This window comes from Lichenostomus cassidix, unplaced genomic scaffold (genome assembly GCF_008360975.1).
Source record: "Lichenostomus cassidix isolate B80296 unplaced genomic scaffold, HeHo_3.0 HiC_scaffold_851, whole genome shotgun sequence".
NCBI classification, from domain to species: domain Eukaryota; kingdom Metazoa; phylum Chordata; class Aves; order Passeriformes; family Meliphagidae; genus Lichenostomus; species Lichenostomus cassidix.
The window spans coordinates 93135-121052 of NW_028147636.1; the positions used below are offsets into that span (position 1 = coordinate 93135).

At 64.8% G+C, this 27918-nt stretch overlaps 4 protein-coding genes and 1 long non-coding RNA gene across 6 annotated transcripts; all 5 read right to left on the reverse strand.

The window, feature by feature from the left end:
* Positions 1-2895: 2895 nt before the first annotated feature.
* Positions 2896-17234, reverse strand: NECTIN4 (nectin cell adhesion molecule 4). The gene is made up of 9 exons (XM_085047774.1): positions 16811-17234; positions 11906-12253; positions 10600-10890; positions 9420-9534; positions 7738-7901; positions 6209-6356; positions 5319-5397; positions 4133-4267; positions 2896-3473 (listed from the first exon to the last, which is right to left on the reverse strand). Exons 1-9 carry the CDS (start codon positions 16875-16877, stop codon positions 3201-3203), a joined length of 1620 nt encoding a protein of 539 aa, XP_084903900.1. The 5' UTR covers positions 16878-17234; the 3' UTR covers positions 2896-3200.
* Positions 6422-7725, reverse strand: LOC146421009 (uncharacterized; the record flags this gene model as incomplete). Its single annotated transcript, XM_085047802.1, has 1 exon — positions 6422-7725. A coding segment is annotated over one exon (1221 nt), but the record flags the coding sequence as incomplete, so codon positions are not given.
* A 1203-nt stretch (positions 17235-18437) lies between the features above and the next one.
* Positions 18438-21915, reverse strand: LOC146421010 (lens fiber membrane intrinsic protein-like). Its single transcript, XM_085047801.1, has 4 exons — positions 21737-21915; positions 20981-21121; positions 19866-20000; positions 18438-18664 (listed from the first exon to the last, which is right to left on the reverse strand). The coding sequence occupies exons 1-4, from the start codon at positions 21903-21905 to the stop codon at positions 18597-18599; spliced, it is 513 nt and encodes a 170-aa protein (XP_084903927.1). The 5' UTR covers positions 21906-21915; the 3' UTR covers positions 18438-18596.
* A 2408-nt stretch (positions 21916-24323) lies between these two features.
* LOC146421011 (uncharacterized) lies at positions 24324-24750 on the reverse strand. 2 transcript variants are annotated; one of them, XR_014848858.1, is made up of 3 exons: positions 24721-24750; positions 24571-24659; positions 24324-24477 (listed from the first exon to the last, which is right to left on the reverse strand). It is a non-coding gene; the product is annotated as an uncharacterized LOC146421011 (long non-coding RNA). The 2 variants fall into 2 exon arrangements; XR_014848857.1 differs by lacking the exon at positions 24721-24750 and having other exon boundaries at positions 24571-24671.
* A 47-nt stretch (positions 24751-24797) lies between these two features.
* On the reverse strand, positions 24798-26860 carry LOC146421012 (V-type proton ATPase catalytic subunit A-like). The gene is made up of 2 exons (XM_085047775.1): positions 26676-26860; positions 24798-24976 (listed from the first exon to the last, which is right to left on the reverse strand). Exons 1-2 carry the CDS (start codon positions 26817-26819, stop codon positions 24884-24886), a joined length of 237 nt encoding a protein of 78 aa, XP_084903901.1. The 5' UTR covers positions 26820-26860; the 3' UTR covers positions 24798-24883.
* Between the last annotated feature and the right edge of the window lie 1058 nt (positions 26861-27918).

Here is a 27918-nt window from a genome sequence, read left to right on the forward strand (position 1 = left end):
CTGTGTGAGTGTGACACTCACCTGTCCCTGCACACACCTGTGCACACTCACCTGCTCTCACACTCACCTGCTCTCACACTCACCTGTGCACACCAGCTGCACACACTCACCTGTGCACACTTGTGTGAGTGTGTGACACTCACTTGCCCCTGCACACACCTGTGCACATTCACGTGCTCTCACACTCACACCTGTGCACACTCACCTGCCCTGCACACACACCTGTGCACACCTGTGTGAGTGTGACACTCACCTGCTTTCACACACCTGTGCACATTCACCTGCTCTCACACTCACCTGCGCACACCAGCTGCACACACTCACCTGTGCACACCTGTGTGTGTGACACTCACCTGCCCCTGCACACACCTGTGCACACTCACCTGCCCCTGCACACACCTGTGCACACTCACGTGCTCTCACACTCGCCTGTGCACACTCGCCTGCACACACACCTGTGCACACTCACACAACCCTGCGCACACTCACCTGTCCCTGCACACACCTGTGCACACTCACCTGCACACACTCACCTGCGTGCACACACAGCTGTGCACACTCACCTGTGCACACTCACACAACCCTGCACACACCTGTGCACACTCACCTGCTCTCTCACACCTGTGCACACCTGTGTGAGCCGTGGCAGTGTCCCCACCCTTGCACACATGTGTGACACGGGGCACACCCTTGTTCACACCTGCACACGCCCTTACATGTGCCCTTGTCACCCCCGTGTCACCCCCGTGTCACCCCCGTGTCACCCACACGTTACCTGTGCCACCTGCATGTCACGGTGTCACCACCATGTCACCATGTCACCTGTGTGTTTACCGATGTCACCCCCGTGTCACCTGCGTGTCTCGGTGTTAGCCGCCACTCGCCGTGTCACCCTGTGTCTCAATGTGACCCCTGTGTCACCATGTCACCTGGGTGTCACAGTGTCACCCCCACGTCACCCCCATGTCACCCGTGCCACCCCTGTGTCACCCGCGTGTCTCAGTGTCACCCCCTCACCACCGTGTCACCTGTGTATGTCAGTGTCACCCCCACGTCACCTTGTCACCCAGGCAATATCCGATGTCACCTGTGCGTTACCCATGTCACCTGCATGTTATCTTGTCACGCCCACATCACCCAGGTCACCCACATGTCTCAATGTCACCCTGTGTCACCATGTCACCCGTGCCACCCCCATGCCACACAAGTGTCCCCATGTCACCAGAGTGTCTCAATGTCACCTGCATTACCCAGGTCACCTGCGTGCCACTCGCCTCTCTCAGTGTCACCCGCCACTCACCTTGTCACCTGCATGTCACCTGTGTCACCCCCATGTCCCCTGTGTCTCAGTGGCACCTGCACTACCCATGTCACCTGCTTGTGTTGGTGTCACCCCCGTGTCCCCATGTCCCCTCTGTCCCACCTGTGTTCCCATGTCACCCACGTGTCACCTGTGCCACCCCCGTGCTGCGTGCATGTCCCCATGTCACCTGCCTGTCTCAGTGTCACCCCCATGTCACCATGTCACTCACATGTCACCCATGCTATCCCCATGCCACACGAGTGTCCCCATGTCACCCGCCTCTCTCAGTGTCACCCGCCACTCACCTTGTCACCTGCATGTCACCTGTGTCACCCCCATGTCCCCTGTGTCTCAGTGTCACCTGCACTACCCATGTCACCCGCCTGTCTCAGTGTCCCCCGGTGTCCCCCGGTGTCCCCAAGCTGTCACACGCTCGCCCAGCCCCGCGGGTCCTTTATTTACAGATTCTATACAGGCTGTACAGCCCCTCCCCCACCGGGGAGGGGACACGGCTGTCACCGGCGCCCCCACACCCGGGGAGAGGGGACACGGCTGTCACCGGTGCCACCACACCCGGGGAGAGGGGACACGGCTGTCACCGGTGCCACCACACCCGGGGAGAGGGGACGCGGCAATCCCGAGTGTCCCCAGTGCCACCACAGCCCGGCGGATGAGGGAACACGAGTGTCCCCAGTGTCCCGAGTGTCACCGCGGCCCGGGGGAGAGGGGACACGGCTGTCACCAGCGCCACCACAGCCCGGACACTGCAATCCCGAGTGTCCCCAGTGTCACCGCAGTCCCGGGGGTTGGGGACACACGGGGTCTCCTGCCCCGCCCGGTCCTGGGGTGTCCCCGGTGTCACCGCGAGTGTCCCCAGCGCAGTGTCGGGTGGCACCTGGGGACAGGAGCTTGTCCTGGCTTTGTCCCCAGCCTGTGCCAGCAGGGAGGTGGCACTTGGGGACCACAGTCTGTCCTGGACACCAAGCGAGCGATGAGGTGGCACTTGGGGACAGCAGAATGTCCTGGGGGTCAGTGGTGTCCCCAAGCCTGGGATAGCAGGGAGGTGGCACCTGGGGACAGCAGCTTGTCCTGGGGCTTGTCCCCAAGCCTGTGCCAGCAGGGGGGTGACATTTGGGGACCAGAGTCTGTTTGTGACCCCACAGCAGCAGGGAGGTGACACTTGGGGACTGGAGCATGTCCAGGGGTGCCATGTGTGTCCCCAAGCCTGTGCCAGCAGCGAGGTGACATTTAGGGACAGCAGAATGTCCTGGGGCTTGGTGATGTCCCCAACCCCACACCAGCGGGGAGGTGACAGCTGGGGACTGAAGTCCATCCTTGACCCCACACCAGCAGGAAGGTGACATTTGGGGACCACAGCCAGTCCTGGGGCACAGTCCATGTCCCCAGCCCCACACCAGTAGCGAGGTGACACCTGGGGCACTGTCCTTGTCCTCAGTGCCACACCAGCAGCGAGGTGACATTTGAGAACTGAAGTCCATCACTAACCCCACACCAGCCGGGAGGTGACATTTGGGGACCACAGCCAGTCCTGGGGCACTGTCCATATCCCCAACCCCACGCCAGCAGGGAGGTGACACCTGGAGCACTGTCCTTGTCCCCAACGCCACACCAGCAGCAGGGTGACATTTAGGGACCAGAGTCCATATCCCCAACCCCACACCAGCAGGGAGGTGACACCTGGAGCACTGTCCTTGTTCCCAACGCCACACCAGCAGGGAGGTGACATCTGGGGACCAGAGTCCATATCCCCAGCCCCACACCAGCAGGGAGGTGACACCTGGGGACCGAAGCGGCAGGGGCACAGCCCTGCGGGCGCGGTGGGCGCTGGCCATCCCCTGCCTGTCCCCGTGTCCCCGTGTCCCCGTGTCCCTGGCGGTCACACCAGGTGGCCGCGGCCGTTGATGTAGATGCCGTTGGAGCTCGGCTTGGCCTGCAGCATGCCGTTCTCCTGCACGAAGTGGGTCATGGCCTGCTTGATGGGATCTCCGCCGCCGCCGCCATCCTCCTCCTCCTCCTTCGCCTCCTTCCCGGCCGGCTCCGGTGGCGGTGGCGCCGCGGGGACAATGGTGACAACGGGGACGTCGGTCTGCGTCTCGATCTCGCGCACCGTGGAGAGCGTGGAGTAACTGCGGCCCTCGGGCTCCTCGCTCTGGGGACAAGGGACAGGTCAGGGTGACGCCTGGGTGGGGTGGGGGACGTGGGGATTGATGGGGATGAGGGACACGTCAGGTGTGACACCGGGGCGAGGGACACATGGATTGATGGGGACATGGGCACTGATGGGGACACGGGGATTATGGGGACAAGGGGATTGTGGGACAAGGGACATGTCAGGGGTGACACCGGGCAGGGTGGGGGACATGGGGATTGATGGGGACATGGGCACTGATAGGGACACGGGGATTGATGGGGACACAGGGACCAATGGGGACACGGGCACTATGGGGACATAGGGACTGATGAGAACCTGGTCACCATGGGGACACAGGGACCAATGGGGACCTTGGGACCAATGGGGACCTTGGGACCAATGGGGACACAGGCACTATGGGGACACAGGGACCAATGGGGATGTGGGAACCATGGGGACACAGGGACCAGTGGAGACACAAGGACTGATGGGGACACAGGGACCAAAGGGGACATGGGCACCATGGGGACACAGTGTTGATGGAGACACGAGCACTGATGGGGACACAGGTGCCACCAGGGATGTGAGCACCAATAGGGTCACAGAGACCAATGGGGACATGGGCACTGACAGGGACACGGTCACTCCTTTGTCCCCCGTTGTCCCCCGTGTCTCACCATGGCAGAGCAGATGCTGGTGCCACGCAGGCTGTCCCCTCTCAGGCTGTCCCCTCTCAGACTGTCCCCTCTCAGGCTGTCCCCTCGCAGGCTGCCCTGGCGACTCTCCGTCCGCAGCTGCAGCGTCTCCTCCAGCTGGGACAGACTGGTCAGCGCCCAGGACAGCCCAGGACAGCCCAGGATATCCCCAGATATCCCTGGACACCCCACATTCCAGCTCTACAGACACCCCATGGACATCCTGTGGACACCCCATGGACACCCCACTGCCTGGACCTATGGACACCCCATGGACACCCCATAAACACCCCATGGACACCCCATGGACACCCCATGGACACCCCACAGTCTGACCCCATGGACACTCCATGGACACCATATGGACACTCCATGGACACCCCATGGACACTCCATGGACACCACCTGGACACCCCACAGCACCCATCATGGACATCGCACAGTCTGACCCCATGGGTGCCCCGTTGACCCCATCCCGTGGACACCCCATGGACATCCCATGGACACTCCATGGACATCCCATGGACACCCCCAGACACCCCATGGCACCCCTCATGGACACCCCATGGATGTTCCCAGACACTCCATGGACACCCAATGGACACCCAATGGACACCCTATGGACACCCTATGGACAGCCCTGGACACTCCATGGACACCCCATGGACATTCCATGGACACCCCATGGACAGTCCATGGACACCCCATGGACAGCCCTGGACACTCCATGGACACCCTATGGACATCTTATGGACATCCCATGGACAGCCCTGGACACTCCATGGACACCCTATGGACACCCTATGGACACCCCATGGACACCCCATGGACACCCCATGGACACCCCCAGACACTCCATGGACCTATGGACACCCTATGGACATCCCTGGACACTCCATGGACACCCTATGGACACCCTATGGACACCCCACGGACACCCCATGGCACCCCATGGACACTCCATGGACACCCCATGGACATCCTATGGACACCCCTGGACACTCCATGGACACCCTATGGACACCCTATGGACACCCCATGGACATCCTATGGACACTCCATGGACACCCCATAGCCCAACCCAAAACCCCCTTTTCCTGGACACCTGACCACCCAGGTGACCCCAACCCCTCTGCCGTGTCCCCCCGTGACCCCAGCCTGTCCCCACCTGTGCCCGAGGGTCACTGCTGTGGCTGGAGTGAAGCCTCCGGATGGAATTCTCCCGCGTCAGTGTCAGCTCCTCCTCGCTGGGGACACAGGGGACACTCAGCGTTGGCACCACCTCGTCCCCTCCGTGTCCCCATGTGTCCCCCTGCATCCCCCATGTGTCCCCTGTGTCCCTTGTGTGCTCCCATGGGGGACACTCAGCGCCAGCCCTGCTGTGTCCCCTCGGTGTCCCCTGAGTCCCTCGTGTCCTCCCACGGGGGACACTCAGCACCAGCTCCGCCATGTCCCACTCATGTCCCCTATGTCCCCTGATCTCACACATCCCTTGTCCCCTCATACCTCCCATGTGTCCATGTGCCCACGTGTCCCCTGTCCCCATGTCCCCATTTACCCCTATATCCCCCACATCTGTCATATTCCGCCATGTCCCCATGCCACCATGTCCCCATGTCTCCCCATGTCCACCATGTTCCTCCATGTCCCTATGTCCCATAATGTCCCCCAATGTCCCCATATCAACCTGTCCCCCATATCAGCCATGTCCCCATGCTGCCATATCCCAATGTCCACATGTCCCACCATGTCCCCCAATGTCCCCTGTCTCCATGTCCTTCCATGTCCCCATGTCCCGCCATGTCCCCATGTCCCACCATGTCCCCTGTCCCCATGTTGCCATGTCCCCAATATCCCCATGTCCCCCATAACCCCATGTCCTCCCAGGTCCCTCCATGTACCTATGTCCCCCAATGTCCCCCATGTCCCTATGTCTCTCCATGTCCCCCAATGTCCCCATGTCCCCTATATCCACCATCTCCCTCAGTGTCCCCCAATCTCCCCCAATGTCCCCCCATGTCCCCACATCCCCCAATGTCCCCCCTGTCCCTCCCTTACTACTTCTCGGAGATGCGCTGTGTCTTGCGTTTGTGGTAGAGCGTCATCACCACGACGACGATGACAAGGACACAGAGCAGGACAGCGGCGATGACCCCAACCACCACCACTGAGGCAGACACCAGGTCCACGCGGCGCACCGTGTCCTCTGAGGGACAAGGGACACGTCAGGGGTGCCACCATGGGTCAGGGGACAGGCCAGAGGGGAGGGGACAGCCCAAAGGGGAGGGGACAGTCCAAAGAGGGGGGACATCCGAAAAGGGACACCCCAAACAGGGGGGGACATCCCAAAGGGGTCAGGGGACACCCCAAAGAGGGGGGACAGCCCAAATGGGGTCAGTGGGACACTCCAAAGAGGGGGACATCCCACAGGGGTCAGGGGACAATCCCAAAGAGGGGGGACATCCCAAAAGGGGATTATGGGACACCCCACAGGGGTCAGGGGACACTCCAAAGGAGGGGACATCCCAAAAGGGGTCAGGGGGACAAACACATCCATGGATGGATGGACCAGTCAATGGATGGGCAGGTGGATGGACAGATGGACAAGAACATTCATGGATGGATGGATGGATGGATGGATGGATGGATGGATGGATGGATGGATGAGTCCATGGATGGACAGATGGACGAGTCCATCCACAGGTGGATGAATCCATGGATAGATGGACTGACAAACACATCTGGGGTGGGTGGATGGACAGATGGACGGATGGACAACTCCACGGCTGGACAAGCCCATGGACAGTAGATGGGTGACCAGTGGGTGAGAATGGACAGCAAGAAGTGCTGGAGGGACAGATGGACAAATCCATGGATGGACAAGCCCATGGATGGTGGTGGGTGGATGAGTGATCAGTGGTTGGGGATGGACAGTGAGAGATGCCAGAGAGATGGACAGACAGATGGACGGAATGATGGATGGATGGGTGGGAATCGGGAGGGACGAAGCAGGTAGATGAGTGGACAGAAGGGTGGCAGAGTGGACAGAAGGGCAGGTCAGGGGACAGAAGGGTGGATGAGTGGACAGAAGGGCAGGTCAGGGGACAGAAGGGCGGATGAGTGGACAGAAGGGTAGATGAATGGACAGAAGGGTGGATGAATGGACAGAAGGGTGGATGAGTGGACGGAAGGGTGGATGAATGGACAGAAGGGTGGATGAGTGGACGGAAGGGTGGATGAGAGGTGAGTAAGGGATGAGCACACGATGAGTGGACGGGCGTGGAAAAGGGACGGACGAGAGTGGGATGGGCATGGGAGGGGAGGAGTGGAGGTGGGAGGGACGGACGGGTGGATGAATGGACGGATGGACGGAAGGGTGGATGAATGAATGGATGGGTGGATGGACGGACAGGTGGACAGAGGTGTAGATGAACGGACAGATGGGTGGACAGACAGATGAGTGGACAGAGCGATGCTTGGATAAATGGACAGACAGATGGACAGACAGGATGGACAGAGAAGCAAAGCCCAGCTCCCCCATGACCCCCATCCCCCTCCCAAGGTGTCCCCGGTGTCCCTGTCCCCACCTGTGGCACGTCCCCGGATGCTGACATTGGCCCTGGCCTCCTTGGCGGCCACGCGGTTGGACACTCGGCACACGTAGTCACCAGCGTCAGCCACGGCCAGCGGCCGCTGGAACAGCAGGGTGTCCCCCTTGGCCTTCACCCCTGCGGGCAGCGGCGCGTCCACCCTGCGGGGACACCGCGGTGTCAGCCTGGTGACAGTGCCTGGTGACAGCTCCCAGTGACATCCCGGTGCCAGCCCCTGGTGACAGCCCCTGGTGACAGCCCCGAGGGACAGCTCCAGGTGACAGCCCCCAGTGTCATTCCAGTGATATCCCCCGGTGCCAGCCCCTGCTGTCACCTCAGTACCAGGCTCCGGTGATAGCCCTGGTGACACCCCCTGTGTCAGCCCCCAGTGTCATCCCGGTGCCAGCCTCCAGTGACATCCCCGGTGACACCCCCCGCTGTCATCCCGGTGCCACCCCCAGTGACGGCCCCAGCCTGCCCGGGCGGGCGCGGGCGGTGGCGGTGGCGCGGTGGCATCAAAGCTGGCAGTGCCGGTTCCCACGGGTGACGCCCAGCCGGGCACCGCGGGGCCTGTCCGGGCTTGCGGCACTACCGGCAGCGCCGCGGCGGCAGCGGCACGGCGGGGTGGGGACACGGGGACGGGCGGGGTGGGTGAGGGACAGGGGGACACCGGGGGGACGGGATGGGTGGCAGGGACACGGTCTGGGGGGATGGGAGTGTGGCAGGCAGACGGGTGCTGGACAGGGGGCACAGGAGGGACAGGGGGCATGTCAGGGAGAGGGGGACACGGGCGGAGGACATGGAGGGACAGGGGAACGTGGGGGACGGGGGGCACAGGAGGAACAGGGGAGTAGGTAGGGACAGGGGGACATGGCAGAGAGATAGGGGACACGGGCAGGGGGACATGGCAGGGATAGGGGGGACATGGCAGGGGCAGGGGGACATGGACGGGGGGACCCAGCATGGACAGGAGGACACGACAGGGACAGGGAGGACATGGCAGAGACAGCAGGGACGTGGCAAGGACAGGGGGGACACAGCAGGGACAGGGGGGACAGGGTAGGGACAGAGGGATGTGGCAGAGCCGGGGGAACACGGCAGGGACAGGTGGGACACGGCAGGGACGGGGGGGACATGGCAGGGACGGGGGGGACATGGCAGGGACATGGGCAGGGGGATATGGCAGGGATAAGGGACATGGAGGGGACATGGAGGGACACAGCGTGGCAGCTGGGACATGGTGGGGGGGGGGGGGGGTGGGGGGGGGGGGGGTGTGGGGGTGGGGGGGTGGACAGGGGCAGAGGGGACACAGCAGGGACATGGGGGGACATGGCAGGGACAGGGGGACACCAGCACAGGCCACTGGGACACAATAGGGACATGGGACATGGCCAGGACACGGACATGGTCAGGGGGAGACGGTGGGGACACGGACACGTGCAGGGGATAGAGCTGGGGCAGGGGACACTGCAGGGACACCACGGGGACACCGTAGGGACACGAACATGCTCCGGACCCTGGCGGGGACCCAGCCATGCCCAGGGGACACAGGGGACACGAGCGAGGGGAGCCAGGGCAGGAGGCCCTGGGGAGGTGACAGGAGGTGGCAGGAGATGGCAGGAGGTGACAGGAGGTGGCAGGAGGTGACAGGAGGTGGCAGGAGGTGGCAGTGGCCTCACCGTGTCCAGTTGTAGGTCGGGGGCGGGTTGCCATCCCCCAGGCAGGTCAGCGCCGCCCCCTCCATGCCCTCCTGCCACTCGGCCGTGTGACCCAGGACTGACGCGTCCGACAGGTCTGGGGACAGGGGGACAGTCAGGGGACAAAGCCCCACCACCCCAGGGTCCCCTCCTGTGTCACTCATCCCCCCCACAGTGCTGTCGTGTCCCCCCATTCCCAAAGCCCTTCCCTCGGTGTCCCCAAGGCTCTCCATGCCGATGTCCCCCAGTGTCACCTGTGTCCCCTACACTCCCAATGCCACCTGTTGTCCTCCATGTCACCAACACTCCACCTGCCCAGTGTCCCCCATGTCCCCAATGCCCCACATGTCTCTCAGTGTCCCCCCATGTCCCCCATATCCCTAAACGTCCCCCATGTCCCCAATGCCCCCATGTCCCTAACACCCCCCATGTCCGCCGTGCCCCCCATATCCCTCAATGTCCCTCCTGTCCCCAATGCTCACGATGTCCCCATGTACTCTTCATCCCTCAATGTCCCCCAAGACCTTTCCTGCCCCAAATGTCCCCAATGTCCATCACACCCCCATGCCCTTCGCACCCCATGTCCCCAACACCCTCCATGTCCCCAATGCCCCCCACGCCCCTAATGCCCATCACGTCCTCATGTCCCCAACGCCCCCCATGTCCCCAATACCCTCCATGTCCCCAGTCCCCATCACACACCCCAAGTCCCCAAATACCTGCCATGTCCCCAAATACCTGCCATGTCCCCTCACTCCCCTCACTCCCCATGTCCCCAATGTCCCCCATGTCCCCACACCCCCCTCACCCCTTTTGTCCCCAATGCCCTTCCCACTCCTCATGTCCCCAATGCCCTCCATGTCCCTTGTCATCCCCTGATGTCCCCAACAACCTCCACACCCCACCATGTCCCCAATGCCCCCCATGTCCCCACCACGCCCCACATCCCCAACACCCTCCATACCCCAAAAAGCCGCCGTGTCCCCACACCCCCTCACCCTCCATGTCCCTTGTCACCCCGCCACGTCCCCAGCACTCCCCACATCCCCATGTCCCCAACACCCCCCACACTCCCGTGTCCCCAGCACCCCCACACCCCCTTGTTCCCCATCCCCCGGTGTCCCCCGGTGTCCCCGCCCCGCGGCAGTGCCCGGTGTCTCACAGGCGACGCTGAGCAGGTGTGTGATCCTCTTCTCGTGGCTCAGCCCCGGGTGTGCCACCACGCAGGTGAGGCTCTTGCCGTTCATGCTGCGCCCGGGCACCAGGAAGAACTCGCTGGTGACCGAGGCGGACCGCGCGTGGGCAGAGCGCCGCGTGGCGTTGGTCCCGCGCACCTCGGTCTCCCAGCGCACCGACGGCACCGGGCTGCCCTCGGCCGTGCAGGACGCGGCCAGCGTGCGGCCCTGGCCCTCCTCCAGCGGCGGCCCGGGGTTCAGGATGGGCAGCGGTGGCACTGCGGGGGGACAGGGAGTGACACGGGTCAGGGTGGGGCGGGGATGGAGGGGTTTGTGGGGCACTCGGTGTGGCACCAGGGTGGCTGGTGTGGCCCGCGATGGCCGACGTGGCATCAGTGCGCGTTGTGTCCCTTGTGCTCTCCACGTACCCCATGTCCCCAATGTCCTCCATGTCCCCAAAGCCCACCACATCCCCAGTGTCTGTTTTGTCCCCTGTGCCCTCCAAGTACCTCATGTCCTAATGTCCTCCATGTCCCCAAAGCCCACTACATCCCTAATGCCCGTTGTGTCCCCTGTGCCCTCCACGTACCCCTTGTCCCCAGTGCCCGTTGTGTCCCCTGTGTCCCCCACACACCCCATGTCCCCAGTGCCCGTTGTGTCCCCTGTGTCCCCCACACACCCCATGTCCCCAATGTCCTCCCTGTCCTCTGTGCCCACCAGATCCCCAGTGCCCGTTGTGTCCCCTGTGCCCTCCAAGTACCCCATGTCCTCCACACCAGCTGCACCCCACATATTCCCATGTCCTCTGCGTCCCATGTGCCCCCATGTCCCCCACACCCCCTGTGCCCTCTGTGCTCCATGTCCCCCATGTCCCCCATGTCTCTGTGTCCTATGTCCCTCCCATGTTCCCCACACTCCCTATGTCCCCCACGTCCCCTGAGCCCCCATACCTCCCGTGTCACCAGTGTCCCATGCCCCCCTGCCCCTAATATCCCCCGTGTCCCCCATGTCCCCCCACACCCCCCACATCCCCCCTGCCTGCTGTGTCCCACATGCTCCCCATACCCTCCTTGCCTCCCGTGTCCCCCACACCTCCATGTCCCCCACATCCCCATGTCCCCTATGTCACCCTGGTGCCCCCTGTCCCCCACGCCCTGTATCCCCCACATCCCCCACGTGCCTCATGTCCCCCACGTCCCTCACACCCCCCATGCCCTGTGTCCCCTGTGTCCCCCACATCCCCCATGCCCCCATGTCCCCTGTGTCCCCTGTGTCCCCGCGCCCCACACTCACCCAGCACCCTGAGCGTCAGCCGCCCCTCGAAGTTGCCCATGGGGAAGGTGATGAGGTGACACTCGTAGTCGCCCTCGTCGCCCTGCACGGCGTTGCGCAGCACGATGGCTCCGTCCTCCAGGTCGCCTTGGCCGTGTCGCAGGACGCGACCCGCGAAGGGCTCCTGCACGTGCTCGCCGTGCTGCGGGTTCAGCACTGCCACCTCGGTGGGCACCGCGCCGGGGCCGCGCTTCAGCCACGTCACCTGCACCACCTGCTCCTGCTCCTGCGCCAGGTAGCGGCACGGCAGCACCACGTCCTGCCCCAGCACGGCTGTGACACTGCGCGGCACCTCCACGCGACCCCCGCCTGCGGGACAGAGGGACACCGTGGGGACAGGGACATGGGGATGGGACACCTCTGTGTGTGCACAGACACCTCCGTGCGGCCCCCGCCTGCGGGACATGGGGACACGGTGGGACATGGGGACATGGGGATGGGACACCTCGGTGTGTACACGGACACCTCCGCGCGACCCCCGCCTGTGGGAGAGAGGGGACACCGTGGGACATGGGGACATGGGGATGGGACACCTCTGTGTGTGCACAGACACCTCCGCGCGACCCCCGCCTGTGGGAGAGAGGGGACACCGTGGGACATGGGGACATGGGGACTTGGGGATGGGACACCTCTGTGTGTGCACAGACACCTCCGTGCGGCCCCCGCCTGCGGGACACAGGGGACACCGTGGGGACAGGGATATGGGAATGGGACACCTCTGTGGGTACAGACACCTCCGCGCGGCCCCTGCCTGCAGGGACAGAGGGGACACGGTGGGACACGGTGGGGACAGGGATATGGTATCTCCACGAGACCCCCGCCCGTGGGGCCAGAGGGGACACGGAGGGACAGAGATATGGCATCTCCGTGCAGTCCCCAGCTGCGGGACACGGGGATACGGTGGGACATGGGGACGTGGGGATGGGACACCTCTGTGTGGGCACAGACACCTGCACTCAGCCCCTGCCTGCGGGGACATGGGGACAGGGATGCGACACCTCCCTGTGTCCCCTCTGCCACCACCTGTGGGCACCAGGGGGGATAGGAGCGTGCAAGAGCACACCTGGGCACAGCTGGGTTTGCACTCACATGCGTGTAAGAGCCCTTGTGCACACCTGGGCACACCTGGGCAGGGCCCTGGCACACCTGGCCACAGCTGGGCACAGCTGCACAGGGCTCCAGCACACCTGGGCACACCTGGGCACACCTGGGCAGGGCTCTGGCACACCTAGGTGTACCTGTTCTTGCACTTGGGTTTGTGCGAGAGCACCTGTGCACACTCACACACACACTTGGGCACACCTGAGCACACTTGGGCACACCTGTTTTTGCACTTGGGTCTGTACAGGGTCACCTGTGCACACTCACACACACACCTGGGCACACCTGGGCACACCTGTGCTTGCACTTGGGTCTGTGCAAGAGGTCTTATGCACACCTGGGCACAGCCAGGCACACTGGGCACACCTGGGCAGGGCTCTGGCACACCTGGGTGTACCTGTTCTTGCACTTGGGTCTGTACAGGGTCACCTGTGCACTCGCACACACACCTGGGCACACCTGGGCACACCTGGGCAGGGCTCTGGCACACCTGAGTGTACCTGTGCTTGCACTTGGGTCTGTGTGAGGGCACCTGTGCACTCGCACACACACCTGGGCACACCTGGGCACACCTGTGCTTGCCCTCACACCTGTGCACACTCACACACACACCTGGGCACACCTGTTGAATTTGGGGTTCGGTGACTGGGGGTGCGGGTGTGGAGAGTGGCTGGGGTTTGGGGTCCAGGATTTGGGTTTTGGGGTGCAGATTTGGGTCTGGTTGGGGGGCAGCAGGTTTGGGGTGCGGGTTTGGGGTGCAGTTTTGGGGACTGGTAGGGGGTTTGGGGTCCAGGATTTGGGGTGCGGGTTCGGGTCTGCCTGGAGATGGGGATGCAGTTTTGGGGTGCAGGATTTGGGGTGCTGAGGGCTTTCTGGAGGTTTTGGGATGCAGCTTGGGGGATTGGGTTGCAGGTTTGGGGTGCAGATTTGGGATGTAGGATTTGGGGTGCGGGTAGTGGGCCCGGCACGCAGGATTTGGGGTGCAGGATTTGGGGTGCAGGATTTGGGGTGCAGGATTTGGGGTGTCGGTGCCGGGGACTGATTGTGGGGTTTGAGGCACAGGTTTAGGGTGCAGGATTTGGGGTGTGGTGTTTAGGGCTGCCTGAGGGTTTGGGGTGAGTGATTAGGGTCCGGGATTTGGAGTGCAGGTGCTGAGGGCTGATCGGGGGGTTCGAGGTGCATTTTGGGGTGCGGTTTTGGGGCCTGGCTGGGGGTTTGAGGATTTGGGGTGCAGATTTGAGGACCGGCTGGCAGTTTGGGGTGAAGGATTTGGGGAGCGAATTTGGGGGGCTGAGGTGCATTTTTAGGGTGCAGTTTTGGGGCCAGGCTGAGGATTTGTGGGGCAAGTTTGGGGTGCAGATTTGGGGTGCAAATCTGCGGTGGAGGATTTGGGGTCCAGGATTTGGAGAGCGGTTTTGGGGGGCAGATCGGGGGTTTCGAGGTGCATTTTTGGGGTGCAGTTTTGGGGCCTGGCTGGGGGTTTGAGGATTTGGGGTGCAGATTTGGGATGGAGGATTTGGGGTGCAGTTTTAGGGACTGGCTGGCAGTTTAGGGTCCAGGATTTGAGGATCGGTTTTGGGAGGAAGATCGGGGGTTTCGAGGTACATTTTTGGGGTGCAGTTTTGGGTCCTGGCTGGAGGTTTAAGGATTTGGGATGCAATTTTGGGGGGCTGATAGGGGGATTCGAGGTATATTTTTGGGGTGCAGTTTTGGGTCCTGGCTGGGGATTTGAGGCTTTGGGGTGCAGATTTGGGGTGCAGTTTTGGGGTGCAGTTTTGGGATGGAGGATTTGGGGTGCAGTTTTGGGCACCCGCTGGCAGTTTGGGGTCCAGTATTCGGGGGTACAGTTTTGGGGGACAGATCGGGTGTTTCGAGGTGCATTTTTGGGGGTACATTTTGGGGAGGGGGCGTGGCCGGGGGGCGTGTCCCGCGGGCAGTGGGCGTGTCCCTCCCGCCGCCGCCGCCAGAAGCGGCCAGGCCGGCCCGTCCAGCCCAACCGGCCGGGACAGATCCCGCTCTGCCGCCCCCGCCGAGCCCCCCGGGGGCTCCCCAAAAACCCCCCGTGATCCCCCAGTAGCCCCCCGACTCATTAACCCCTTCATCCCCCTCCCCTCCTCCTTCCCGCGCCGCCCCGCCATCCCCGCGTGCCTCAGTTTCCCCCAGCGCCGCCGCGCTCCCGGGGCCAACGGGCAGCTCGGGGGGTCCCGGGGGTGGCTCGGGGGTGTCCCGCGGGGGTCGCGGCGGGGCTGGGGGAGGTTGCGGGGTTCCGCGGGGAGGTTTCCCCCCTCGGGGCGTCCCCACCCAGCGCGGCCCGAGCGCGTGGGAACCGGAGCGGGGAACCGGCTGAACCGGATCGCGCATCCCCCACGCCCCGGCCGCGCGCGCGGGGGGGCCGCCAGCGGGGGATCCCGGGAATTTCGGGGGTCCCGGGGGGGTTGGGGGTCCCGAAGGAATCCCACGGGGGTGGAGAGCGCGGTTGTTTCCCACGGGGACGCGCGCGCACGTGCTGTGTCACCTCCTGTCCCCTCGTTGGGGGGGGGACAAACAGGCAGTGCTGGAGCCCCCCACCCCCAAAAAAATCCACCACACGCGCGTGGGGATCCTTGCACTCTCGTGGGAACCTTTGCACACCCGTGGGAAGCTCTTGCACGCTCGTGTGCAACCCACACCCCAAAGGGTTACAAGGCCTGGAGCGATGGTGGCGGGGCTGGGACCACCCGGACTCCCCGAGCTCCCCGTGGGGTGCGAGCCGCGCGTGGGGAGCGGTCAGCCCCCCCAGGGACCAGCGGGGGGGTTTGTTGTCCCCAGCCCGTTCCCACGGGGAAACTGAGGCACGGCGGGGGTGGGGGCGGGGCAGGGCAGGTGACCCCCCCGTCTGTGCGTCACCCGTGGGGGCAGAGACCCCCCACTCTGCGTGGAGACCCCAAATTGGGGATTGGGGACAACGGGGACACCCAAACTGCGGGGTGTGGGGACAATGGGAAGGGGGCGGCACAGGACCCCCCTGGGACATGGCGGTGTCGCCGTTCCCACGGGGTGTCCCCAACCCCCCCCGGGTGTCCCCAGCGCGGTCCGCGCCCCCCCCGAGTGGGGGGGAGGGGGAGGAACCCACGCAGCGCCGCAGGTGCGCACCCACGGGCACGCGCGCAGGTGTGCGCGCACACGCGTGTGAAGCGCCCCGGGCGCAGCCCCCCGGAGCCGCGGGGAGGCCGCGGGCGCGCGCACGGGCACGCGCGCGGACCCTCGGACCCCGGCGGGCAGGCGCGCGGCCGCAGGTGCTCGGGGCCGCAGGTGCACACGCGAGCGCACCCACGTACACACGCGCGCTCCCGCACCTGCACCGCGTGTGCGCGCACACCTGCGCGCGTCCCCGCGAGTCCCCCCACCGTCCCCGGTCCCCTGGAACCGCCGCTGCCCCCCGGCCCGGTTCCCCTTTCCCGGTCCCGGTTCCCCTTTCCCGGTCCCGGTTTCCTTTCCCGGTCCCGGTTTCCTTTCCCGGTCCCGGTTCTCATTTCCCGGTCCCGGTTTCACCCTCCCCGCCCCGGTTTCACCCTCCCCGCCCGGTCCCGGTCCCGCCGCTGCCCCCCCGGTCCCGGTTCTCCCCTCCGGGAGCAGCCGGTGCCCCCCGGGATCTCCCCCCCGTGGGAAGCGGTGCTCTCCCCGCTCCCGGTTCCCCCGCCGGTGTCCCAGCCGGTGCCGCCGCCCCCTTCCCCTCCCCGGTCCCCAGTCCCGGTGCCGGTGCCGGTCCGTGCCGGGCAGCCTTACCGGTGGCGGCGATAAGGAAGGCGAGGAGGAGCAGGGGCGCCCCGGGCCGCATCCCGCGGGGGTCCATGCGGAGCGCTCCGGGCTCACGGCGCGGCTCGGCCCCCGGCCAGCACCATCCGGGCCGGACCGAGCCCCACCGGCACCCTCCGGGACCCTCCGCGCCGCACCGGCACCCTCTGCGCAGCGCCTCGGCGGGACCCTCCGCGCCGGACCGGGCGGAACCGGGAGCCACCGGGAGCCACCGGGAGCCACCGGCACCCAGCGGGAGCCACCGGGGCGCACCGGGGGGCTCCGGGCCGAGCCTGGCCGGGCTGCACCGCGCCGGAGCGGGGCCGAGCGGGCCGAGCCGGGGCCGGTGGCGGCGGACGGGCCGGTGGCGGCGGACGGGCCGGTGCTGCTCCGCTCGGGACGGGACGGGACGGGACGGGGCAGGGGGCGGGGCCAGGCGCGCGGGGGGCGGGGCCTGGCGGGGCGGGGCGCAGGGCGGGGCCGGGCGGGGCGGACCGGTCGGGCAGGTCGGGCCGGGGGCGGGGCTGGGGCGCGGCCTTAAAGGGGCGATGGCCGCGGGGGGAGCGGGGGGGACACGCCCGGGCGGGGTGCCCGAGGGACAGGGGACAGCCGGGGGTGATCCCAGTGCTCCAAGTGATCCCAGTGTTCCCAGTGCTCCCAGTGATCCCAGGGATCCCAGTGATCCCAGTGATCCCCATGGCATTCCCAGTGCTCCCAGTGGCTCCCGTGACATTTCCAGCGCTCCCAGTGATCCCAGCGCTCCCCATGGCATTCCCAGCGCTCCCAGTGATCCCAGCGACTCGCATGACACTCCCAGTGCTCCCAGTGCTCCCAGTGTTCCTCATGGCATTCCTGGTGATCCCAGTCATCCCAGTCATCCCAGTGATCACAGTGCTCCTCATGGCATTCCCACAGATCCCAGTATTCCCAGTGATCCCCATGGCATCCCCAGTGCTCCTCATGGCATTCCCAGTGCTCCCAGTGCCCCCCATCGCCCTCCCAGTGCCTCTCGGCTCCATCCCAGTCCATTCCTGCCCCTCACCAGTGCTCCCACTGACCCCCCACGATTCCTCCCAGTGCTCCCAGTGGCACCCATGGTGCTTCCAGTGCCTCTCGCATCCCTCCCAGTCCATCCCTGATCCCTCCCAGTCCACTCCTGCGCCACACCAGTGCTCCCAGTGATTCCCATGTCCCTCCCAGGGCTCCCAGTGACCTTCACATCCCTCCCAGTTCCTCCCAGTGTCTCTCATTCCCTCCCAGTCCATTCCAGATCCCACCCAGTCCGTTCTTGCCCCCCACCAGTGCTCCCAGTGACGTCCCCACGTCCCTCCCAGTGACCCCCAAATTCCTCCCAGTTCTTCCCAGTGCCTCTCACATTCCACCCAGTCCATTCCTGCCTCACACCAGTGCTCCCAGTGACCCCCAAATCCCTCCCAGTGACCCCCAGATCCCTCCCAGTGCCTCCCCAGCGCCCCCCAACATATCCCAGTTCCTTCCCACAGCCGGGGAGGGGGGCCGAGGGCTGTCACCGACCTATCCCACCCCAGGAAATTTTGGGACCCCCCAGGAAATTTTGGGGTCCCCAAATCCCCCCAGGACACCACAGGGCAATCCGGGGGAGGTCGGGGGGACATTTATTGGCACAGCAAAATTTGGGAAAAGGGGGAAAAAACGGGATTTTGGGGGGAGCAGCAGAGGCTGAACAGAGCTCAGCACAGCAGTGACCCCCAAATTGGGGAGGGGGCGCCGGGGACCCCCCGAGGGCACCCAGGACCCCTCAGGCCCCCCCAGCTTCCGAGCTCTCCGGGGAAGGATCCTTGGAAGCTGCGCAGAGGTGGAAAAGCCCTGGGGGGTGGGAAAAAGGGGATTTGGGGTGAGGGAAGGGGATTTGGGACCCCCAAAACTATGAGGGGGTCCCAGTTCTGACTCTGCAGAGCCCAGGCACAGCTCAGTGCAGCAGTGACACCCCAAGTTCCCGTGACACCCCCAGTTCCGGTACCCCAAATTCTCGTGACCCTGCAGAGCCCGGACTGGGCTCAGCACAGTAGGGATCCCCCAAGTTCCTGTGACTCCCCAATTCTCGTGACACCCAAATTCCCGGTACCCCCCATTCCCGGTACCCCCCATCCCCGGTACCCCCCATTCCCGGTTCCCGGTTCCCACTCCGGTACTGGCTGAGCTGATCAGCACCACGGCCACCCAGCCCGGTACCCCCAATCCCCAGTACCCCCAATCCCCGGTACTCCCAAATTCCCACGTACCCCCCAATCCCGGTACCCCAATCCCCGGTACCCCCCATTCCCGGTACCCCCCAGTCCTCGGTACCCCTCATTCCCGGTACCCCCCATCCCAGGTACCCCCACTCACAGTAGCCCAATCCGGTACCGGCCGAGCCAATCAGCACCATGGCGACGGAGCCCGGTACCCCAATCCCGGTACCCCAATCTCGATACCCCAATCCCCGGTACCCCAATCCCGGTACCCCCATTCCCGGTTCCCGGTACCCCAATCTCGATACCCCAATCTCGGTACCCCAATCCCGGTACCCCAATCCCGGTACCCCAATTCCCGGTACCCCAATCTCGATACCCCAATCTCGATACCCCAATCCCGGTACCCCAATTCCCGGTGCCCCCCATTCCCGGTTCCCATTCCGGTACCGGCCGAGCTGATGAGCACCACGGACACTCAGTCGATACCCATCCCCGTTATGCCCGTTCCCGATTCCCCCATTCCCGGTACCCCCAGTCCCCATTCCAGGTTCCCGGTGTCCTATTCCTGTTCCCCCCGTTCCCCGTTCCCGGTTCCCAATCCCGGTACCGGCCGAGCCGATCAGCACCACGGCCACGCAGCCTGGTACCTCAATTCCCGGTACCCCCATTCCCGGTTCCCGGTACCCCAATCCCCGGTACCGGCCGAGCCGATGAGCACCACGAAATCCCCGGTACCCCATTCCCGGTACCCCATTCCCGGTACCCCCAGTCCCCATTCCTGGTTCCCGGTACCCCATTCCCGGTACCCCATTCCCGGTTCCCGTTCCCGGTACCGGCCGAGCCGATGAGCACCACGGCCACCCAGCCCAGGATGTAGGACCAGGAGAAGCTCCAGGAGCTCCGCAGAGGCACCAGCAGGGTCAGAGCTCCGCCCGAGTACACCCCGAGCCCCAGCAGCGCCAGCAGCCCTGCCGACAGCGGGACAGGGACACGGGTCAGGGGACAGGGGACAGGGACACGGGGTCAGGGGACAGGGACACGGGGTCAGGGGACAGGGACAGGGGGTCAGGGGACAGGGACAGGGGGGTCAAGGACAGGGACACGGGTCAGGGGACAGGGACACGGGGTCAGGGACACGGGGACAGGGGGGACAGGGACACGGGGTCAGGGGACAGCGGGACAGGGACACGGGGTCAGGGGACAGCGGGGACAGGGACACGGGGTGTCAGGGGACACGGGGTAAGGGGACACGGGGGACAGGGGACAGTGGGGGTCAGGGACACGGGGTCAGGGAGGAACGAAGGTTGGGGGTCAGGGACACGGGCTGGGGGTTCAGGGGCACGGGGGTCAGGGGACACGGAGGGGTCAGGGACAGAGGCTGGGGGGTCAGGGGACACGGGCTGGGGGTCAGGGGTCAGGGGACATGGGCATGGGGGGGTCAGGGACACGGAGGTCAGAGGACATGGGGGTCAGGGGACAAGGGGGGACACGGGGAGACAGGCACATGGGGGTCAGGGGGACACGGGGAGACAGGGACACGGGTTGGGGGGTCAGGGGCACAGCAGAGACCGAGAACAACTCAGCGCAGCAGTGACCCCCAGATCCCACATTGCAGAGAACGGGCACAGCTCAATACAGGAATGACAGCACAGCAGAGAACGGGCACAGCTCAGTGCACTGATGACCCCCAATTCCCACACTGCAGAGAACGGGCACAGCTCAGCGCATGAGTGATGGGCACAGCAGAGAACGGGCACAGCTCAATACAGGAATGACAGCACAGCAGAGACCGGGCACAGCTCAGTACATGAGTGACTGGCACAGCAGAGCCCGGGCACAGCTCAGTGCACCAGTGACCCCCAATTCCCACCCTGCAGAGCCCTGTCCCTGCCCAGCCCAGCGATGCCACCCCTGGGGACAGTCCCCGCGCCCCCCTGTCCCCACGTACCGGCCAGCAGCAGGGTGGCCCCGGCCACTCTGGCTCGCCCCCGCCGGCCCCCGCTGGCCCCCAGGGACAGCCCCAGGGCGAGTCCGGCGGCGGCGGCGACCACCGAGAGCAGCATCAGCACCCGCGTGGCCTCCAGGAGCGCTGCGGGGACACGGGTTGGGGACACCGCGGGGACACACGGGGGAACCCCCAGTTCCCGCCCTGCTGGGGATAGCCGGAGGTGACATCCCGGGGGACACAGGGGACATCCATAGGGACACCTGGGGGTGACATCTCGGGGGGTGTAGGGAACACCCTGGGGACATGGAGATACCCGGGGGTGACATCCCGGGGGACACAGGGGACACCCATGGGGACATGGCGATACCTGGGGGTGACATCTCCGGGAGATGTTGGGGACACCCGGGGGACACCCGGGGGTGACATCTCTGGGGGACACTCATGGGGACATGGCGATACCTAGTGGGGACATTCCCGGGAGATGCTGGGGACATCCATGGGGACATGGGGACACCCGTGGGTGGCATCTCCGGGGAATGCTGGGGACACCCTTGGGGACATCTCTGGGTTAAGCGGTTACCCGGGGGTGGCACTTCTGGGGACATGGGGACACTCTGGAGTGGAGTGCGACACCAGGGACACCACGGGCGACACCACGGGGGGACATTGGGGACACCAGGGACACCCCTAGGGGACAGCGGGGGGGACATTTCCCTGCAGGGATGAACCCCCCACTCCCCGTGTCGCCGGCCGTACCTGGGGTGGTGGCATGCGGGTGGCACTGTCCCCCGAGGCAGGAGTGCCACAGCCCCAGGCTGGCGCTGCCGCCCGGCGCGCGGCGCTGCACCCAGAAGTGGGTGGCCGTGGCGACAACCAGCAGGACCAGGCCGGTGGCACCGCACAGCAGCCCTCCCCCCGCGGCCATCCCTGCGGGGACACGGGGACAGCGTGGGGACAGCGGCGGGGACAGTGTGGGGACAGCGGCGGGGACAAGGCGACAGCGTGGGGACAGGGGGAGGATGGCGGGGACACGGGGACAGTGTGGGGACAGTGTAGGGACACCTCTGGGGGACACGGGGACGGAGTGGGGACAGCATGGGGACAATGTGGGGACAGTGGCGGGGACACGGGGAGGGACAGGGGAACATAGGGACAGTGGCGGGGACACGGGGATGGCTCTGGGAGTGTTTCTGGGGGACATGGGGACAGCGTGGGGACAGCATGAGGACAGCGGCGGGGACAGGGGGACAGCGGCAGGGACACGGCGATGGTGTGGGGACATAGGGACAGCTTGGGGACAGCGGTGGGGACAAGGAGACGGCGTGGGGACAGCGGCGAGGACAGCTGCAGGGACAGGGGGACAGCGGCGGGGACACGGGGACAGCATGGGGACAGCGGTGGGGAGAGTGGGACAGCGTAGGGACATCCCTGGGGGACAGGGGACAGAGTGGGGACAGCGGCGGGGACACGGGGACAGTATGGGGACATCTCTGAGAGATGCGGGGGACACCAATGGTGACATTTCTGGGGGACACCCATGGGGACAACTCTAAGCGACATGGAGGTACCCGGGGGTGGCTTCTGGAAGGGACACAGGGGACAATCACAGGGACATTTCTGGGGACATGGGAGCACCCGGAGGTGGCATCTCTGGGGACAAGGGGACACTCTGGAGGGGTGCGGGGACATCCCTGGGGGACACCACAGGGGGAACCAGGGGTGGGAACGTTGGGGACACCACTGGGGACATCAAAAGGGGACACTGGGGACATTAGGGACATTAGGGACAGCCACCCCGGCACTCACCAGCCTTCAGCAGCCGCCGCGCCGCTGCCCCATGGCCACCCGTCGCCGTGTCGCGCTGTCCCCGCGCTGTCCCCCGGAGCGCACAGGGCCCCCGGCACGTGGCGCTGCCATTGTTGGGGACACAATGCGGGAAGGCTCTGGGTGCCACCCGGCTGCTGAGGTGGCAGCAGCTTGTCCCCAGCCGGGTGACACTGCGGGGGAGGAGGGGACACGGCCGGGGTCACCCCAGGGGACACAGAGGGGAGCTGCCAGCGCCTTGGGGACAGCGGGTGACATCCCCGAGGGCAGGGGGGGATCGGGACACTGCGGGAGCGCGGCTGGGGAGGGGACACTGGGGACATTGGGGACACTGGCGACATTGGGGACACTGGGGACATGGCGATAGGGGGATATGGGGACACTGGGGACTTTGGGGACACTGGGGACACTGCGGCCATGGTGGACACTGGGGACATGAGGGAAAGGGACACTGGGGACATGGGGGACAGGGACGCTGAGGATGTGGGGACAATGAGATCAGAGACTTTGGGGACTCTGGGGACTTTGGGGACTTTGGGGACTTTGGGGACACGGGGACAGGGACATGGGGATATGGGGGACACTGGGGATGGGACATTGGAGACATGGGGACATTGGGGACCTTGGGGACACGGGGACACACGGGAACACACGGGGACACACGGGGACAGCGGGGACATCCCAGAAATGCCACCGCAAGGCCACCACCCTGCCCAGGGCCACCCCCGCCGCGGGACATCCCGGGTGACATCGGTGGGGGTGGCACAGGCCCAGGGGTCACCGGGCCCTGGGGACAACGGGGAGTGTCACCTCAGCTGGCATCCAGTCATGGTGGCTCTGGGGACAACGGGGAGGGGCAGTGGCACCCAGCGGTGGTGGCACTGGGGACCATGGGGACAGGTGACAATGGCACCCGGCCGTGGTGGGTCCATGAGGGGACAATCCTGGAGGTTGTCACCGTCCCACGGCCATGGTGACACTGGTGAAGGACCAGGGCACTGTCACCGTGGACAGGAGTGTCACCGTGGCCATGGCGGGGACTCGCCACTAAGGGACACTCGGGGACTGTCACCAGCGCGGCTCCGGACAGGGGCGGGGACAGGGACAGGACAGGACAGGGGACAGGACAGGGGACAGGGATAGGACAGGGACAAGGGACAGCGACAGGACAGGGGACAGGGGACAGGGACTGGGGACTGGGACAAGGGACTGGGACAAGGGACAGGAGACAGGGACAGGGGACAGGGGACAGGGACGGCGACATCTCCGAGTCCCACAGCCCCCCCTGCACACCCAGCCCTCCTAGGGGCATAAAGTGTTGTTGGGTGTTGTTGTGTGTTGGGGTGTGTTGTGGTTTGTTTGGGTGTTGTGTGGGTGTGTTGGTGTGTGTTGTTGGGGTGTTGTTTGTGTGGTGTTGGTGTTGTGTGGGGGTTGGGGGGGGGGTGAACCCCCAAGTGCCACCCCCGGCGACATCGGGGTGACACCGAACGCCTCGGGAAAGCCACGCGCGGAGCCCGAGTGCCACCACGGGGACTTTATTGGGGGGTGGGGGGACAGCGGGGGACATTGCATCCTGTGCCAGCCCTGGGTGACATCCCCGTTCTTTGTCACCCCTCGGGGACTTCTCCATCCTGTGCCACCTCCCCGGGGGACACCTGTGCCCTGTCCCACCCCTCCTGGGGACATCCCCGTCCTGTCACACCCCCCAGGGACATTCCTTGTGTGGGTGTGTTTTTGTTGGTGTGGTTGTGCGTTCTGTCCCACACCTCTTGGGGACATCCCCGATCTGTCACACCCCCGGGGGACACCTCCGTCCTGTGCCACCCTTCTTGGTGACATCCCAATCCTGTGCCACCTCCCCTGGGTGACATCCCCCTCCTGTGCCACCCCCTGGGGACATCGCTGTCCTGTCCCACCCCCCGGGGGACACCCCAATCTTGTCCCACACCCGCGATGGACTTCCCCGTCCTTTGTCACCCCCAGGTGACATCCCGCTCCTGTCCCACCCCCCCCCGGGTGACACTCCCGTCCTGTGCCACCCCTGTTGGTGACACCCCGCTCCTGTCCCCTGCTGTCCCCTCAGTCCTCCAGGTTGCGGAACGCTGCCACCATCTCCTCCTGCAGCTGCGCGTAGGACGCCAGGATCTGCTCCTCGCCGTCCTTCACGGGGTCCTGGCGACACGGGGGACACGGGGGGACAGCCAGCGGTCACCCCCAGAGCCGCACCGGGGGGTCACAGCCACCCCGTGTCACTGACACCCCAAAATCCAGCTGGAATTCATCGTGGGACCCCAAAATGGGTCACAAAGCCCCCCAAAAGCCACCCTGACCGTCACAAGGGACATGGGGACACAGCGGTGTCACCCCCAGACCCGCCCTGGGGGGTCACAGCCACCCCATGTCACTGACACCCCAAAATCCAGCTGGAATTCATTGTGGGACCCCAAAATGAGGTCACAGACACCCCAAAAACCCACCTTGAGCTTCGTGTGGGACACGGTGACGTCACCCCCAAAATGGGGTCACAAAGCCCCCCAAAATCCGCCTTGATTTTCGGATGGGACACGGTGACATGAGCCCCAAAATGGGGTGACATCCCCCCCAAAACCCACCTTGGATTGATTGTGGGACCCCAAAATGGGTCACAAAGCCCCCCAAAACCTACCTGGAATTCATTGTGGGACCCCAAAATGAGGTCAAAGCCCCCCAAAAGCCACCCTGACCATCACAAGGGACACGGGGACACAGCAGTGTCACCCCCAGAGCCGCACCGGGGGGTCACAGCCACCCCGTGTCACTGACACCCCAAAACCCACCTGGAATTCATCGTGGGACCCCAAAATGAGGTCACAGACCCCAAAACCCACCTGGAATTTATCCTGGGACCCCCAAAACCATGGGGAAGCTGCACCCAGACCCCCCAAATCCCTCCTTGACATTCCAAACCCCCCAAAATCCCCCTAAACCCCCCACCCTGACCCTCCAGGACCCCCCGAGACCCCCCGGAGACCCCTCGGATCCCTCCAGGTTCACCTGATTCCCCAAACCCATGACAATTTTGCACCCTGACCCCCCCAAATTCCCATTTTGACACCCCAAACCCCCCTAAACTCCCCCAAAATCCCCCACCCTGAGCCCCCAGGACCCCCGAGACCCTGAGACCCTCAGGTTCACCTGATTCCCCAAACCCATGAGAATTTTGCACCCTGACCCCCAAATTCCCCACTTTGACACCCAAATCCCCCTCCGACTCCCCGGACCCCCAAGACCCCGGTTCACCTGTTTGGGTGAGATTCCCTTCCCAAATTGACACCCCAAACTCCCCCAAAACCCCCACCCTGACCCCCCAGGACCCCCGAGACCCCCTGGGACCCTCTGAGACTTTTGGGACCCCCAGGTTCACCTGATTCCCCAAACCCATGAGAATTTTGCACCCTGACCCCCAAATTCCCATTTCACCCCAAACCCCCTAAACTCCCCCAAAAAATCCCTCCATTCTGACTCCCTACCACCTCCAGGACCACCTGAGACCCCCCGAGACCCCCTGAGACCCCCCAGGTTCACCTGATTCCCCAAACCCATGGGGAAGCTGCACCCAGATTCCCCTAATCCCAAATTTGACACCCCAAACTCTCCCAAAATCCCCCCACCCTGACCCCTAGGACCCTCGAGATACCCTGAGACCCCCAAGAGACCCCCCGGGACCCCCCTGAGACCCCCTAGGACCCCAGGATCCCCCCAGGTTCACCTGATTCCACAAACCCTGGAGATGCTCCACCCAGACCCCCTAAAATTCCAAATTTGACACCCCAAAACCCCCAGACTCCCCAAACCCCCACCCTGCCCTCCCAGGACCCCCCAGGCCCCCCACCTTGAACTTCATGGCGCTGAGGCGGTACAGGATGTCGCCGAGGCTCTCGCGGATGGTGGCCCAGGTGACACGGTGCTCCTCGCCGCCCCCGCCCTCCACCGCCCCCCGCGCCAGCTCGTAGAATGTCACCAGGTTCTGCAGCATGCCCACCGTCTTGTAGAAGGGACAGAACCTGCGGGGCACCGGGGGTGTCCTGGGTGGTCTTAGGGGGTCTCAGGGGTCGTGGGGGGTCAGGGTTTGGGGGGGTTTGGGGGGTTTAGGGGGGATTTTGGGGTGTCAAAGAGGGAATTTGGGGGGTCTGGGTGTAGATTTCCCCACGGTTTTGTGGAAGGGACAGAACCTGGGGGACACCGGGGGTTGTCTGGGGTGGGTCTCAGGGGGTCTCGGGGGGGTCCTGAGGGTCCTGGGGGTCAGGGTGGGGATTTTGGGGAAGTTTGGGGTGTCAGAGAGGAATTTGGGGTCTGGGTGTGGAGTTTCTCATGGTTTTGTAGAAGGGACAGAACCTGGGGGAGATCAGGGGTGTCCTGGTGGTCTTCGAGGGTGTCTCGGGGATCTCAGGGTCCCTGAGGGTCGTGGGGGGTCAGGGTGGGGGGATTTGGGGGATTGGGAGTTTGGGGTGTCAAGAAGGGATTAGGGGTCAGGGTGCAGCATTCTCATGGGTTTGTGGAATGGGCAGAACCTGGGGGGGTCTCGGGGTCCTGAAGGTCCTGGGAGGTCAGGTGGGGGTTTGGGGGGATTTGGGAAGGCTTTAAGGTGTCAGGGGATTTAAGGGGGTCAAGGGGAATTTGGGGAAAAGGTGCAGCATTCCCATAGTCTTGTAGAAGGGACAGAACCTGGGGGACACGGGGGTGTCCTGGGTGGTCTTAGGGGTCTCAGGGGGTCCTGGGGGTCGTGGGGGGTCAGGGTGGGGAGGTTTTGGGGTTTGGGGGATTTGGGGGAGTTTGGGGAGGTTTGGGGTGTCAAAGAGGGAATTTGGGGTGTCAAGGTGCAGCTTTCCCATGGTCTTGTAGAAGGGAAAGAACCTGCGGGGACCAGGGGGGGTCAGAGGGGTCTCAGGGGGTCTCAGAGGGTCTCAGAGGGTCTCAGAGGGTCTCGGAGGGTCCCTGGGGGTCGTGGGGGGTCAGGGTGGAGGGATTTGGGGTGTCAAAGAGGGAATTTTAGGGGCTCTGGGTGGAGCAGCTCCATGGGTTTGTGGAATCAGGTGAACCTGGAGGGATCTGGGGGGTCTCAGGGGGTCCCGGGG